Source organism: Oncorhynchus keta, chromosome 19 (assembly GCF_023373465.1).
Source record: "Oncorhynchus keta strain PuntledgeMale-10-30-2019 chromosome 19, Oket_V2, whole genome shotgun sequence".
Classification (NCBI taxonomy): Eukaryota; Metazoa; Chordata; class Actinopteri; order Salmoniformes; family Salmonidae; genus Oncorhynchus; species Oncorhynchus keta.
In genome coordinates, this window is record NC_068439.1 from 61,668,022 (window position 1) to 61,685,335 (window position 17,314).

The following is a 17,314-nucleotide window of genomic DNA, read 5'->3' on the forward strand; positions in this document are numbered from 1 at the left end:
GTGTAGCCTAGAAGGCCGGTGACATCGACCTCAGGGACTGGTGAACAGAATGAAGAGCAGTACCTGGGGATTCGTGACATTAGCTTAGAGAGGGATGCTATGTTAGCTTGGCGATGGCTATCCAACACTGGCTATGGCTATTCCAAGTCAAGGTAAGCTTTTGGTTTTATTAATTTATTGCCTCCGGTGCGCGCCCGGTGTAACTGCAAAATTGCTTTCTGACTGTACTGTACACTGTAATGCATGATTGTAGCAGGTTTACTAATGCGTTAGTTCTAGTAGTTATGTTGACTATGACTTAACAACAATGTAGGCTGTGTGTAGCGGTTCGTGGTCATGATATGAAGGTTTGGCTTGGAAAGTTATTTTTCACTTGGCCACAGACAGCTGATGTGTTGTGCACTGAAGTCCACAAACAAAGGAAAAGGTGAGAGGAGAAGAGTGCATAGATAGTTGTGAGAAGGAATTATCTATACAACTTGCAAAGTGATCATGCTGTTTTTATGTAGCCGTTATGAAAGTGAACTGTGTTTGCGTGTGATCAGGGGTTAAGTTGTAAGCATCAGTTGTAGCAACCTCATGATGGGTACATTGAAAAATCGTATCGTGTTGTAGCCTAAACCTATCAATTTTACTTTTGCTGGGTAAATGGAATATGAATAACAGTAATCCAATATGCTGTCATGCTCATAAAAAAAAGAGAATCCTCCCTCATCTTAAACGGCACTGACCTGTCACGGATCCCCCCAGTACTGCTGCTCATCCTGTTCACCAGTTCCGGAGGTCGATGTCACCGGCCTTCTAGGCTGCACTGAACTGTGTCATTACACACACCTGGTTCCAATTCCTCACTGATTGGGTTTGTAATAATGTGCCCTTTGTTTCCCCACTGGGCTGTCGATTACTGTTCCCATGTCCATGGTCGTGTGAGTACCTATGCATTGTCTCAGCCTGAGCTGCGTGCTTTGTGTATTACGGGTCTTGTCCCGTGTCGTTCTTAAAGGTTTACCCTCGTTCTTTTGTTTGGGTGTCACGACTTCCACCAAAGTTGGCTCCCCTGCCTATTCGGGGCGGTGCTCGGCGGTCGTCGTCACCGGCCTACTAGCCGCCACCGATCCCTTTTTCGTTGTCTGTTTGTTTTGTCTTATTAGTTGCACCTGTCTATTTGTGTGCTTGATTGGCGTCCTTATTTATAGTTTGTTTACCCGCCCTTGTTTCGTGCTGGATTACTCATATGTTACGTGTGTATGTTTTGTTGCTGTTCGTTCTCTGGACCTGGTACCCTGTTGTGTTGGGTTGGTCCACATTTTCCGCGCCCTATTTTGTTGGGCATTATTTTCTGTGCGATATTAAAAGTGCTCCTCTTCCTGTGGAACTATATGCTCTCTGCGCCTGATTCTTCCCTCACGCACCAAGTTACCCGTGACATTGGGTACATCCCAGTGTTTTGTATACGTGTTTGTTTTGGGTGTATTAAAAACCTGGATGTATTCCTGCGCCAGTCTCCAAATCCTTTACATCAGCGTGACACAACCGGCACTAAATCTAAATGATCAGACCCAAAAAACTGATTGGGTGAAATTATGAAGCAAGTGGCTGGTGAAATACAGCTTTACTCTATCCAATCAGAGAGGCAGGATCAACATACAGCCTGTCCTTCTCTTTACATACAGCCAGTTGTATTATTGAGACCACGCAGAACCTCACACATGACTGACTGACATGAGAAAGGAATGGAATGGTTACAAATGCAAGGCGAACGTTAATGCTGCCGTCTGGACTCTCATACAGAAGAATATTTGTCTCTCCTCATCACGCTTTGAGCCCACATCAACAAAAAAAGCATTTTACAAATGTACATGTTAATATTTTTAAAACACTAAAATGTCATTTTAAAAACGTTGTACACCAAATATTTATTTGAGTGTACTATTATACCTGAGGCATACTAATGAGGCAATAATGTCATTCCTGACATAACCAGACAGGTAAAAAAAATGAACAGCAGCTACTGTAGCTGGGCACATTAGACATGAAATACAAAAACGTCTAATTTCAAAACATACCTGTATGGAATGGATACAAATGCAAGGCAAACGTTAATGCTGCCTCCTGAACTCTCATACATATGTATATTTGCCTGACAAAAGACAGTGCAGAATGCCTGTGAGAGAACTCACGCTGTCTGTACCTGAAAGAGACCCTCTCCCGCACCCAAAGCCAACAGTAGCTGGGCTGGCTTTGCAAAGTTGCACTCGAAAATGATCCCCATTATTCACGCTAATATAGAGCCCTATCGACAGTAGTGCAACAACACTAAATCAACAACAATATCATTTTTGCTTGTTTTTTTTTGTGCATTTGTGAGCATTTGCTAACATGTGTTTTCAAAAGACTGGAGCGTACATAAACATAACTCTCCTCATCACGCTTTGAGAAACCTGAGGAATAAAAGCATGGCTCCCGTTGATGACATCAAAACATCAACACAATTTCTCAAATAAATACAATAAAATCATTCACTCTTGAATGTAGTGTAATACATCTAAAAATAACTTGTAAATAACTCTTTACATTTAACACTAACTGACACATGATACAGATAAAGGCGGATCTGATCTGTGTATCGTTCGTTCAATTCATATCCAAACTTAAACAACAAAGGCGGATAATAATTTCCAAATGGATAAGCACACAGAATAAGTAATGGCATCATTGGCTGCGTTTACACAGCCAGTAATATTTTAATATTTTATCCACTGAATGGTCTTTTGAAAAATCAGATCAGCTCTTTTGTCAATTTGTCAAAACTTCAGAATTGGCCTGCCTGTGTAAAATAAGTCATTATGTCTCAGATAAGTTGTTCTTAGCAGTGTACCTGTCTGAAAACTCATGCGTTGCTCATTGTTCATCCTTCATTGAGTTATCTTATTTAACACCACTATGATTTATGAATAAGTAAAATGTATGTGGTGTGTATAGGCAACTGGTGCAGACATGAAAATATAATGGGGTTTATAATTCTAATTACAGTATATGGGTGTAAAATAGATAGATTAGATTAATTTACAACTTTCACTTTCTTGTTTCCTGTAAATCACAAGGTTAAATAAAGGCAAGAGAGGATGTGGGTGGGAGACTGCATAGCTTATGTCAGAGAGATCTGTCATAGTCAGAATGAAAGTGAAAGATGACTTGAAATATTTACATTGTCTGCACACTGGTTGTTATATTATACAGTAAGATGTGTTTTTTTCCTTGTCTGTTACATGATTCATTAAAAAATGTCTCTGTTCACTCCCCTTACAGATCCACAATGGAACGTAGAGGTGATTATTTGAACCGGACACAGACCTACCACTTATTTTATAGAATGTTTGAGGAATGTTTAAGGTCAGATCTTAAGTTAGTCTTATAGCTGTCTGGGCAGTGAACTAAACCAAAACATTGCTACTTTTAGTTTTAGAGTCTGTACTTGACTTTTCTCTTTTTTTCCATTATAAAACAGAGGTGACAAGATTGATGAAGTACTACACCATCACCACCGTGCACCTGGCGACCTGGTTAGCGTGCACTGCGCCCGGCCCGCCACAGGAGTCGCTGGTGTGCAAGGATATCCCTACCGGCCAAGCCCTCCCTAACCCGGACGACACTAGGCCAATTGGACCTCCCGGTCGCAGCCGGCTGCGAAAGAGCGCGAACCCAGAGTCTCTGGTAGCACACCGGGAGGCCCCTGTATTTATTTTCTTAGTCAACCTTGTGTTCTGTTTCGTTGTGTTCTTGAACGTAGCCTTGTCTTTGATTTTTGTTAATTGACTTCACCTGTGTTAGTTACTCACCTGGTCTCATCAGCACCTTATTTAGTTCAGTTCATACGTGTTTGTGCCTTTGTCAGGTATTGTTTGTTTTGACTCTGCTAAGCCTTTTCCTAGCGCAATTGTGAGAACCAGTTATAGGCTTCAGTCTTAGTTTTGATTCACAAGCCTTTTCCCCTACCTGTGTATGATCATTGCCTGCTTGTGACCACGATTTCTGCCTTCTGTGAAGGTGAAAAAAATACCTGCTGTGCTCTGCACGTGAATTACAATACCCAAGGCAGTGTAAACAAGCACAGCTGTAGTCGGTATCGTCTGGCAAAGCGAAACACTAAAGTATTAATTCTCCATATTGCATACCTTTTTTGAGATTACTTCATTCCTGAAACGCCCTCTTCGCGGACACAACAAACAAGATTCTCATCTCATTCACCACAACTGAAAAATTGACCTTTTCTTACAGCCGACCAGTAGAAACTGGTTTTGTGTTGAGCAGACGCAAAACAGATTCCAGATCAGCTACTTCTACCCTACATGCATTCCCCGACATGACCCCCAAGCCTTGTAGCTGGTCCAGAGACAGTGTCTAATTAACAACAATATCACAATTGAATCACTAATATGTGATTTCTGTATGAATAATACTCATAACGTTGGTGACAAGTTATATCATTTTTTCTTTTCTTTTTTACTTTTACAATGAATGTTAAAGAGGCTTTTAGGTTGTTTCACGGGCTAATGGTTAACTATGGCCAGTTGAATGCCAGTTGAAAAAACAGGTGATCCTGCAGTTCTAAAAGCCTACTATAGTGTCTCTTGAATATGAAAGTGAAACTGTTTCTGATAAAACAATCTCTTTTCCCTCAAGCTGTGTACTTTTTCACTTTCCTCTGGGCATCAAAGAAGGTAGTCAGATTGACTTTCAATAGTCATCTTCCAAAAGGAATTCACACACCATTATGGTTCAGTAAGTCAATTTACCTGCTTACATTTAGCACTAACTGACACATGATACAGTTAAAGGCGGATCTGATCTGTGTAGTTTTTGTTGATATCCAGACTTAAACATTGAAGACTGATAATTTCCGAATTGATTTTTTAATCTTTTCCCACTAATTGGTCTTTTGGAGAAACAGATCAGCTTTTTTTTCAATATTTGGTCTAAACTTTAGAATTCGTGTGCTTGTTAAATGAGGTCATTATGTATCAGATGAGTTGTTCTTAGGAGATCACCTGTCTGAAAACTCATGCATTGCTCATTGTTCACCCTTCATTGAGTTCTTATTTAACATCACTATGCTTTATGAATAAGTCAAAGTGATGTGGTGTGTATAGGCTACTGGTGCAGACAAGAAGATATAATGGGGTTTATGATGCTAGTTATATGGGTGTAAAATAGATGTCAGCAATTCACTTTCTTGTTTCCTTTAGATCACATGGTCAAATAAAGGCAAGAGGGGAGGTGGGATTGAGACCGCATATCTTATCTCAGAGGGATATGTCATGTCAGTGAAAGTGAAAGACGACTTGAAATATTTACATTGTCTGCACACTGGTTGTTATATTATACAGTAATATATGTATTTTATTGTCTGTTACATGTTAATATATATTTGTTCCCTGTTCACTCCCCTTACATATCTACAATGGAACGCAGAGGTAATTATTTTAACAGGACACAGACCTACTCCTTATTTAATTAATGTTTCAGGCCAGATCTCAGATCTTTCAGGCCAGGCTTATAGTTGTCTGGGCAGTGATCTAAACCAAAACATTGCTACTTTTAGTTGTAGGGTCTATACTTGACTTTTCTCTTTTTTATCCATTACAAAACAGAGGTGCCAAGGATGATGAGGTACTACACCATCACCACTGGCAATACTATGGATTCCCATGTCCAATTTATGAGACAACTTGGAGGAGGCTTCACTGAAGTGATGTCACCAGAGCAGAGTGATGTCATCATGGCTTTCTGTCCCATCGTCTCTCGTGCTGGTACTGATATTGAGGCAGCACTGCAGCAGATTCCAGGTAGCCAAACCTCAAAGCATCCTCCAAAACTATACTATTGTCTGATCTATCTGTTCTATCTCCATATCAGTTGATCTAGATAGAACATGTATCAAGTGGCTAATGACATGAATAAATGCGTTGTCCCTCATTCTTTTGACAGAGGGTAAAGATGTCATTCTGGTAGTCCTGCATCACTATTTTAACCCAGAGTGCACTGTACCTGACAGCAGCAGACTAGTGACCAGAAGTAATGTAATACTCACAGTGGACTGTCTGTTCCATGAGAGTATGGGAGGACTACTGAACTGTCCTCGCAACAAAGCAGCAGTTGGTAACATTCTGAACCGGCTGAACAGGAAGCCAAAGGTAGTTCACCCATGTTCTATGTATATCTGTCATTCAGTCAGGATCATTCATGAATTGGACACACAAACCAGACTCAGCGGGTTAGCAAAAACAGTACATGCAAAAGCAGACATTTTAACTGAAGCATTTTATTAGACATGGTCCAAGAGTGTAAATAATTTGTTTTCATTTAAATATGAGTATTTGTTATTTTTAATGAAAGTATATTGAACTACTTTATTCAGTGTATTGCAATATTGTATTCATAGGTGGTAGATATCGGCATGGACATCCCTGATCACGGAAACAGGCCAGTATGTATATTTTCATTTTAGGAGTTGCCACTTAACAGCTGACAACATTACCAACAATTGTTTAACCACTATATGATCTCATATTTTAGTCTGATACATAGTTTATTTTTTTTACAAAGTTTATAGTTTATTTGTAACCTCTCTGTTGCAGCATACATTTCTTCAAGGTAAGTACTAACTATAAATCATACATTAATATGATTTATATGTCCAATATCTACATTCCTTTGTCATTTAAGATATTGGGGGATCAATGTTGATTCCTGTAGGAAAAACAGACTGCAAACTGATTATGTGGAAGCATTGTTTGACTTCAGTTGGAAAACCACATCCACCACTTTCTCATTTCCAAAAACTATTATGAAAGAAGTGCCTCCTGTCTCGTTTCAAAGACATAGCTCATCTTGAAAACTGGATTGCCATATTACCAAATAAGCACAGTGGACTACTAGTGTATTCTTCCCCTTGAACTCCTTTTGATTTAATACAATTAAAAATATAACGCATTATATCTAGATAATTCACATTATGTCTACATTTTCTTCATATTGTCTATGTCTCTATAGGGATGTCAGGAATGGTGAGATTCTTCATATTTGTGGTTGGCAATACCTTGGGTGCTCATGTGGATTTGACAAGACATCTCGTCATCAGAGGAGGCTGTACTGAAGTGATGCCACAAGAGGAGAGTGATGTCATCATGGCTTTCTGTCCCATCGTTTCTCGTGCTGGGACTGATATTGAAGCAGCACTGCAGCAGATTCCTGGTAATCTAGTCAGGGCAGGGTCAATCCATCCAAAATTCATTGGAAAAGGCAAACAAAATAAAATGGTAATGAGGTGAAGTGTATTTTGTTTTCCTTTTGACAGCTGGGAAACCTGTCATTCTGGTAGTACTGCACCACACCTCCAACCTAGACTACACTGTACCTGACAGCAGCAGACTAGTGACCAGAGAGGATGTAATACTCACAGTGGACTGTCTCTTCCATGAGAGCCAGGGACTATTGGAGTGTCTTCACAATGAAGCAGCAGTCAAAGAGATTCTGAAGAAGCTTAATATACATCCTGAGGTAATAACTCATCACCGTCATTTTTTCTCGCACCACTTTGTTAGTTATGTACTATGAGAGCTAAAGATAATGTTTTAATATTTCTTTATTTTACAGACCGATTCTGGATCTGTCTGTATGGGTCTGCTCATGGTATGAAAAACCAATGCAAATGACAAAATACATCAGCATTATACTGCATTATACCCTCTCAACCAATTTTCGTATTGGGATTTTTTATATTTTTTATTCAGAGGTCAACTTGTTGCTTGTAATGTAGTAAATATACAGTACAACCTCCATACTATTCTGAAGGTTCTGAAGCCAATGTGTCTTTTTCCAATTGTTTTAATTTCCAGATGGTGTGTTCCTGGATCCTTGATTGCATCAGGGCAGTCAGGCGTTGTAAGTACATCATTAAGTAAAGCTCAATTCTACTACATTACACTATTTACAGTTGCTTATGTTCACGTTATATTCATAGCTAATAACTATATAATCCATATATGAAGTTGTTGGTAATTATGACATGTTTTTATAGAGGTTATATTGTTTGCATTTCAGAAACATTGACTGTATTGTGATAAATGTACTTTACTGTAGCTAACTGACATACAGTTTTTTATGTTTTCTACTCTCTTACAGGTTGCCAGAGATCACCATTTGCATGTGTTGTTGGGCTCATTATGTTTATTGTTCTTTTGTGTTTGGTGGTATCTTTGATTGTTTCTTTCTGGAAACAATGAGGTTTATCATAATAACCTAATGGAAATAGAGCAAGTAGGTCTAAACATCAACAGAGGAATAAACTGTAGAAATTACACAGACAACACAGATAAACTGATTTAAATATACATTAAAAATAATGAATAAAGCCTAATAAAGAACCTACTCTAAATCTATCTATCTATCTATCTATCTATCTATCTATCTATCTATCTATCTATCTATCTATCTATCTATCTATCTATCTATCTATCTATCTATCTATCTATCTATCAGGATATTATATTAGTTTAAGATGGCATGATGCTCATGTAATATTGTAGGACTACTCTGATGGTATATTCTGTGTTGTCACTTTGTTCTGCTTTGACTGCCCTTCTTTTAAATATTAAAGTCATGGAATGTCATTTGCTTTATGAGTGTGAGTCATTGATGAAGCACAAATAGTCATCATTACGCTTTGACATTAAGAACATGAACCTGTATTGGGGTAGGAGTGATGATGCGTTGTTAACCAAGTGGGAAGGTGGTATTTACCAGTTGTGTAGTCGCAGGAAGTAGGGGTCCTGGGGGTGCTACCCCTGAAATATCAGAAGGAAAATCTATATATGAGGGGGTGTGGTGTACACAGACAACACAGATAAACTGACTTAATTATACATAAAAAATAATGAATAAAGCCTAATAAAGCACCTACTCTACATATCTCTATCTATCTCTATCTCTATCTGTGTTGTCACTTTGTTCTGCTTTGACTGCCCTTCTTTTAAATATTAAAGTAATTTAATTTCAGGTTGCTTTATGAGTGAGCCATTGATGAAGCACAAATAGTCATCAAATCAAATCTAATCAAATGTATTTTATATAGCCCTTTGTACATCAGCTGATATCTCAAAGTGCTGTACAGAAACCCAGCCTAAAACCCCAAACACCAAGCAATGCAGGTGTAGATGCACTACATGCGCTCAAACAACTTGGCTACAATGTAGCCACCTGCTGATTGAATTGTTTGATACATTTACATTGTGAAATGTCTACCCGTACAGTACACTTCCCTTAGCAAGGTTACCTTCCATTTCTCACTGTTTCAGTCTCCCTCTGTCATTCCGAACTTGCCGTTAAGCTTGTTTACACTGAGCTGCACTGAGGTCAGAACACAATCATGGTTACATTAAGACACAGTGGAGTCCATGTGAGACATAGGTAGGAAAACGTAGGGATGGTATGTGCTAGGGGTGTGCTGACATGGCCATACTCGTATTTGTAATTGTATCTGTAAATTGACAGTTGATAGTCATATCGGATCGGATGACAGTCGTGATAAAAAAAAAACGAAACTGTTTGAATATTCCTGAGTAGATGTTTGTAAAATTCCTCCCTGTACATTCTCACTGCAAAAAAGCTGCAGATTAGGAGCAGCGAGCGGAGGGGTGCTTGTCACGCCCTGACCTGAGATATCGCTGTTTTATTTTTATTTTGGTTGGGTCAGGGTGTGACTCGGGTGGGTACGCTAGTTTTGTATTGTCTAGGTTTTTGTAGGTCTAGTGGTTTTTGTAATTCTATGTTGGCCTGATATGGTTCCCAATCAGAGACAGCTGTTTACCGTTGTCTCTGATTGGGGATCATATTTAGGTAGCCATTTCCCTTTGGTGTTTGTGGGATCTTGTCCATGTGTAGTTGCCTGTCAGCACTCATTTGTATTGCGTTTCGTGTTGTTATTTTGTTAGTTTGTTCAGTGTTCATTCTCTTAATAAATAAGAATGTACGCACACCACACTGCGCCTTGGTCTGTTCTTTATAACGAAGGTGACAGTGCTTGTGCGTGTCCTCAAGTCACTTAGTCAGAATGCTCATCAGCATTTCATATATTTCCCTACCCTTGCCCCGCTTGTTAGATATTATGCACATTGATAGCTTGATAGCAAACATCCTCACCATGTGATTTATCATAGTAACAGGCAGCAGCCATCTAAATAGTGGAGGCTCCTCAGAGGAGGAAGGGGAGGACCATCCTCCTCAGTGAATAAAACTATACTAAATATATTCACGTCACCAAATTATTTATTAAAACAAACTGTTTTGCAATGGTCTACAGTTGCCTCAACAGCACTCTGTAGGGTAGCACCATGGTGTAGCTGGAGAACAGCTGTATTCTGTCCTCCTCTGGGTACATTGACTTCAATACAAAACCTAGGAGGCTCATGGTTCTCACCCCCTTCCATAGACTTACACAGTAATTATAACAAGTTCCAATGGACATCCTCCAACCTATTAGAGCTCTTGCAGCATGAACTGACATATTGTCCACCCAATCAAAGGATCAGAGAATGAATCTAGTTGTCAAGGGATTCTTCTGTTGAACGAGAGGCGGACCAAAACGCAGCGTGGTTATTGTGATACATCTTTAATGAAGATGATAAATGAACAATATACAAAACAAGAAATGTGAAGAACCGAAAACAGCCCTATCTGGTGTAACAAACACAAAGACAGTAACAATCACCCACAAAACCCAACACAAAACAGGCTACCTAAATATGGCTCCCAATCAGAGACAATGGCGAACACCTGCCTCTGATTGAGAAGCATATCAGGCCCAAACACAGAAACAGACAAACAAGACATCCAACATAGAATGCCCACTCAGATCACACCCTGACCAAACAAAACATAGAACATACAAAGCAAACTATGGTCAGGGTGTGACACTAGTACTGAAGGCATGAACTATAGCTAGCCTGCACTGCAGTGCATAGCATGTGGTGAGAAGTTGACTCAAAGAGAGAGAAAGATAATAGTTTAACAGTTTTGAACAACTTAATTTCAACCAAAATGAAGGAGAAGCTAGATAGAAAAAGAGATATATATTTTTTAATTTAAATATAATTTATATTGCGAATGCAGCTATCTAGTTTAGCCTACTCAAACACCCGGCTCAAACAGAGAGGGATGCTATGTTAGCTAGCTGGCTATGGCTATCCAACATTGGAACTCTTCAAGTCAAGATAAGCTTTTGGTTTTATTAATTTATTGCCACCAAGGCCCGCTGGTGTAACTGCAAAATTGCTTGTTGACTGTACACTGTACACTGTACTGCATGATTGTAGCTGGTTTACTAATGCGTTAGTTCTAGTAGTTCTCGTTGACTATGACGTGACAGAGATGTACGGTATGTGTAGCGGTTAGCGGTCATGATATGAAGGTTTGGCTTGGAAAGGTTTTTCGCCTGGTCACAGACAGCTGATATTTTGTGCACTGAAGTCCACAATTAAATGGTAAAGGTGAGAGGAGGAGAGTGCGTAGATAGTTGTGCGAGGGAATTATATATACAATGAGCAAAGTGATCATTCTGTTTTTATGTGGCTGTTATGAAAGTGAACTGTGTTTGCGTGTGATCAGGGGGGCACCTACGTTATCGTAAACTTTTATTCATAGGCTCGGTTGTAGCAACCTCATGATGGGTACGGTAAAAATTCTAGTATAATGTTGTTGCCTAAACCTATCGATGTTACATTGGGCTGGGTGAATGGAATATGAATTACAGTCATCCAATATGCTGCCATGCTCATTAAAAAAATAATCTTAAACGGGACACCGACCGCCACTGAATCTAAATGATCAGACCAAAAACATGAAAGGAAAATTGATAGGGTGAAATTATGAAGCAAGTGGCTGGACAAATACAGCTTCACTCTATCCAATCAGAGCAGCAGGATCAATGTACAGCCCGCCCTTGTTTTTACAGACAGCCAGTTGAGTTCTACAGAAATTTGCCCATATCTGTTATGGTACTCATTTTGTCTGACTATTCGGCACAATCCTATTATATGCCACTGTACTCAAAATGTTACCTTTTCTACACTGATATATTGAGAAGATTGAAATACTGCTAGTTTTACAGAAAACTGCCCGAGCAGTAGCCACCACAGTCATTTAGAATGGCAGTGTCAGCCAATCAGCTCCTTTGTTGTTCAACTCTACGTGCCATTCTGGTAGCTATCATGAGGACGAAAAGGGAAGTTATTTGGAGTACAGTGGCATATCCCATCCCTGCATTGAGGTACGTTTTCTGACCAATATCTGCCGCCGGCTTCACGGTGTCTTGATATAACCACATTTGCGTTCCGACCTCAGTGTAGGCAGTGTAAACAAGCACAGCTGTAGTCAGTATCTTCTGGCAAAGACAAACACTACAGTATCAATTCTACGTATTGCATACTTTCTTTGAGATTACTTCAATCCCGAAACGCCCTCTTTGCGGAGACAACAAATGAGATTCTCAACTCCTTCACCACAACTGTAAAATGGGCAGTTTCTTGAAGCCAACCAGTAAGAACAGGTTTTGTGTTGAGCAGATGCAAAACAGATTCCAGATCAGGTACTTCTACCCTATATGCATTCCTCCACATGGCCCCCAAGTCTTAAAGCTGTTCCAGTGACAGTTTCTAACAATACTGGATGTGATTTCTGTATGAATAATACTCATAGTGTTGGTGACAAGTTATACTTTTACTTTTCTTTTTTACTTTTACAATGAATGTCGTAGAGGCTTTTTAGGTTGTTTCACAGGCTAATGGTTAACTAGGGCATGCCAATCTTTAACCAAATGCCAGTTGAAAAAACAGGTGATCCTGCAGTTCTAAAAGCCTACTATAGTGTCTCTTGAATATGAAAGTGAAACTGTTTCTTATAAAACCATCTCTCCTCCTCTTTTCCCTCAAGCTGTGTACTTTTTCACTTTCATCTGGGCATCAAAAACATAGGCTGATTGTCTTTCAATAGTCATCTTCCAAAGAAATTCATACACCATTATGGTTTGGTAAGCCAAATTACCTGCTTACATTTAGCACTAACTGACACATGGTACAGTTAAAGGCGTATCTGTATCGTTTGTTCAATTGATATCCAGACGGATGACAACTAAGACGGATAATCATTTCCAAATGGATAGGCACACAGAATGAGTCATGGCATCATTGGCTGCGTTAACATAGGCATCCCGACACTGATCTTTTTTCTACTAATTGTTCTTTTGATCAATCAGATCAGTTCTTTAGTCAAATATAGGTCAAAACCTCAATAGGTCTGCCTGTGTAAATACAGCCATTATGTTGCAGATTAGTTGTTCTTAGGAGATCACCTGTCTGAAAACTCATGCATTGCTCATTGTTCACCTTTCATTGAGTTCTTATTTAACACCACTATGCTTTATGAATAAGTCAAATTGATGTGGTGTGTATAGGCTACTGGTGCAGACAAGAACATATAATGGGGTTTAAGATGCTAGTTATATGGGTGTAAAATAGATGTGAGCAATTCACTTTCATTTTCTTGTTTTCTGTAGATCACATGGTCAAATAGAGGCAAGAGGGGAGGTGGGTGGGAGACTGCATAGCTTATCTCAGTGATATGTTCTAGTCAGAATGAAAGATGACTTGAAATATTTACACTGGTTGTTATACTGTAATATATGTATTTTATCGTCTGTTACATGATTAATATTTTTCCCTGTTCACTCCACTCCACAATGGAAGGCAGAGGTAATTATTTTAACAGGACAAAGGCCTACCACTTATTTAAATAATGTTTAAGGCCAAATCTTAGGTTAGGCTAATAGCTGTCTATGCATTGATCTAAACCAAAACATTGCTACTTTTAGTTTAAGGGTCTATACTTGACTTTTCTCTTTTTTGTCCATTACAAAACAAAGATGATAGATGATAAAGATGTCATTCTAGTAGTCCTGCATCACTATTTTAACCCAAAGTGCACTGTACCTGACAGCAGCAGACTAGTGACCAGAAGTGATAGAATACTCACAGTGGACTGTCTGTTTTCATGAAAATCAGGGAGGGCTTCGGAACTGTCCTCACAATGAAAAAGCAGTTAAAAATATTTGGAGGAAGCTTGACATATGTCCTGAGGTGATGAATGAATTTATCAATATCTTCACTCTGTTGTTGGCAAATCTGAGTGGGTGGGGCTTGCACTTTTGGGATTATTTTATTGGTTCCATTATGCCGTATAAGCTAAATCAAGAAAAAAACAAATATGAGTTGATGATGTACTGTGATAATTTATCTTTTTGTGCCAAAGACCAGATGGACAGTGTGGTATGCCAATATCCTTTTCATTTGACATTTCTAACATATTATGCTATATCTTGTCTAATATATTTTTTTCTTCTTTTTTTCCAAGGTGGATTTTAAGTGTCTGTTTGGGTATAGTGTCTGTTTGGGTATAGTTGTAATCTTGGCTTTTTTTTTAAGAAAATGATTTCAGAGAAATATGCTTAGCTTTTTGGCTGCATGTCTGTTCCAACAGTGAATCAACCTCACAACTGTGGAAGTGGGGCCAATTCTAAACATGTTTCCCGCCAGATATACATTTTCTGATGTGATATCCTTCAAAAATAGTAAAAGAGCATAGAGGACTTGCCACTTGCTTTGTGTCATTTCTCCCCACTTACGACAACACACAAATTATCAAATTCAAAAGACCTGTAACCACAGTTACTGCCAGCTGGCTACTGAAGCTAGAGTTGTTCTTGCAGTAAATGTTTTCTATCCAATCAGGCAGTGAGCATTCGCACCAATTATTATTTACAGTCAATTCTGGAGTTCACTGTACTTGACAGCAGCAGACTAGTGACCAGAACTGATATAATACTCAGTGTGGACTGACTGTCTGTTCCATGAGAGCCAGGAGGACTGTGTTGGGATTGATACTGAAGCAGCACTGCAGTTGCCTGGCTACCCAAACTCCTTTCTCCGCCAAAATGCTACGTCACGCCTACGGACGTTAGTTTCTGGATCTGAGTACCTCCCTGACGATTTCTAGAATGCAAACACATTCTAACCATTCTGATTGGTGTTAGAAACCAATGGGTTGGGCTAGAGCCATTTTGACAGTTAGGCCAGAGCCATTTTGAAAATTAGTCATTGGCTTTGATACTCTGATTGGTTAGAGATTATCCCATCACTGATTACTTTGTTTTCTACAACACCCCTCATTTTGACGTCACTACAAACAACTTCAATGATGTCAGTCTCAGACTGAAGTACTATATGTAGTGAAGAAGTAGTCAAGAGTTCAGTTTGAGTCATCAGGCAAGCACTGCAGCAGAGTCCAGGTAATCAATATCCATTAAGTAAGTTATTATAGCAGTTGTTTTTGTTTTGTTAATGCTTACCCTACTAGCTAAGTAACTACTACGTAACTATTACTAAGATGACACTTGTCTATAGCAATTCATGGAACTGAACCTGTCACTTGATCAGAGTTTAGTGTAGTACTGCATCACACCTTCAACCCAGACTCCACAGACTAGTGACCAGAGATTATGTAATGAAGAATGTTAACCTTCTGTTCCATGAGAGAAAGGGAGGACTACTGATGTGTCGTCACAATAACAAACCAATCACAAATATTTTGAAAACAATAAAGGAAAGAAAGGAAGCAAGGGAGGTTGCTGCAGCATTTCCTTATGAAAGGTCCAAAGAGTATTTGTTGGTCCGTGGTTTGTAATGAGGAGCAAACAGACTCTGCACTTGACACATTTATGAAATTGCTTAATCCTGTTACTAATAAGCATGCACCCTTTAAGAACATGACTGTAAAAATGGTTAAATCCCTGTGGATTGATGAGGAATTAAAAAATGGTGTGGTTAAGAGGGATGAGGGTGACCAGTGAGATATACCTGCTGGAGCGTGCGCTACGGGTGGGTGCTGCTATGGTAACCAGTGAGTTGAGATAAGGCGGGACTTTACCTAGCAGAGACTTATAGATGACCTGGAGCCAGTGGGTCTGGCGACGAATATATATATATATATACAGGTCGCAGTGGTGGGTGGTATAAGGTGATTTGGTAACAAAACAGATTGCACTATGATACACTGCATCCAGTTTGCTGAGTAGAGTGTTGGAAGCTATTTTGTAGATGACATTGCCGAAGTCGAGAATCGGTAGGATAGCCAGTTTTACTAGGGTAAATTTGGTGGCGTGAGTGAAGGAGGCTTTGTTGTGAAATAGAACACTGATTCTAGATTTGATTTTTAACTGGAGATGTTTAATATGAGTCTGGAAGGAGAGTTTACAGTCTAGCCAGACACCTAGGTATTTATAGTTGTCCATATATTCTAGGTTGGAACCGTCCAGGGTGGTGATGCTAGTTGGGCGGGCGGGTGCGGGCAGTGAACGGTTGAAAAGCATGCATTTGGTTGTACTAGCGATTAAGAGCAGTTGGAGGCCACGGAAGGAGTGTTGTATGGCACAGCGGATGGAGTATTCGTTTGCAGCCCTGCAGTGTTGGTGCGGCGGGGCGCCGTGTCGACTAAGGATCCAAGCCAGATGATGAAAGGGGTATTGTAGTTGTTGTAATTTAGTTTTCTATCTGGGAGATGCGCCTGGCTCATGGCTAACTGGTACTTTCACTTTCTGATTACTGCAAATCAGGAGGATGTTTCAAGAGTGAAAGTAGAAGCAGTACAGACGTTTACATAACCTGTTAAGATATAACTTTTGATCTGGTATTTGATGACCCTCTCATCCAAACCTAATGTTGTGACTAGTTTGTTTATTTTCTCTGTTGATTGACATTGTGAGAGTATTGTGCAGGTAAACAAATTGATATGATATATTTGGGCATATTTTTCTTGCCAGAGCCACAATCAATGTGATCCCTATCGCAGTCTGTTGTCCCCAAATGCTTCAATACAGCCACCATTGTCCCTGTACCTAAGAAAGCAAAGGTAATTGAACTAAATGACTATCGCTCCATAGCAATCACCTCTGTCATCTTGCAGTGCTTTGAGAGACTAGTCAAGGACCGTATCACCTCCTTTGCAGATGACACAACAGTAGTAGGCTTGATTACCAACAATGACTTGACAGCCTACAGCGAGGAGGTGAGGGCTTTGGGACCCAACGTCAACAAAACTAAGGAGATGGTGGACTTCAGGAAACAAACTTCCCGCCCTCCTGGACACCTACAGCACCTGATGCCGTAGGAATGCCAAAAAGATCATCAAGGACATCAACCACCCGGAC

At 39.6% G+C, this 17,314-nt stretch overlaps 1 protein-coding gene across 2 annotated transcripts; it reads left to right on the plus strand.

The window, feature by feature from the left end:
* Positions 1–3,249: 3,249 nt before the first annotated feature.
* On the plus strand, positions 3,250–8,672 carry LOC127909443 (uncharacterized). Of its 2 annotated transcripts, XM_052470966.1 has the most exons (12): positions 3,250–3,329; positions 3,509–4,782; positions 5,247–5,474; positions 5,652–5,846; positions 5,989–6,194; positions 6,443–6,487; positions 6,639–6,654; positions 7,054–7,254; positions 7,358–7,560; positions 7,657–7,692; positions 7,899–7,944; positions 8,185–8,672. In XM_052470966.1, the coding sequence occupies exons 3-12, from the start codon at positions 5,462–5,464 to the stop codon at positions 8,283–8,285; spliced, it is 1,062 nt and encodes a 353-aa protein (XP_052326926.1). In that variant the 5' UTR covers positions 3,250–3,329; positions 3,509–4,782; positions 5,247–5,461; the 3' UTR covers positions 8,286–8,672. The 2 variants fall into 2 exon arrangements, with proteins under 2 accessions (XP_052326926.1, XP_052326925.1); XM_052470965.1 differs by lacking the exon at positions 5,247–5,474 and having other exon boundaries at positions 3,251–3,329.
* Positions 8,673–17,314: the final 8,642 nt, after the last annotated feature.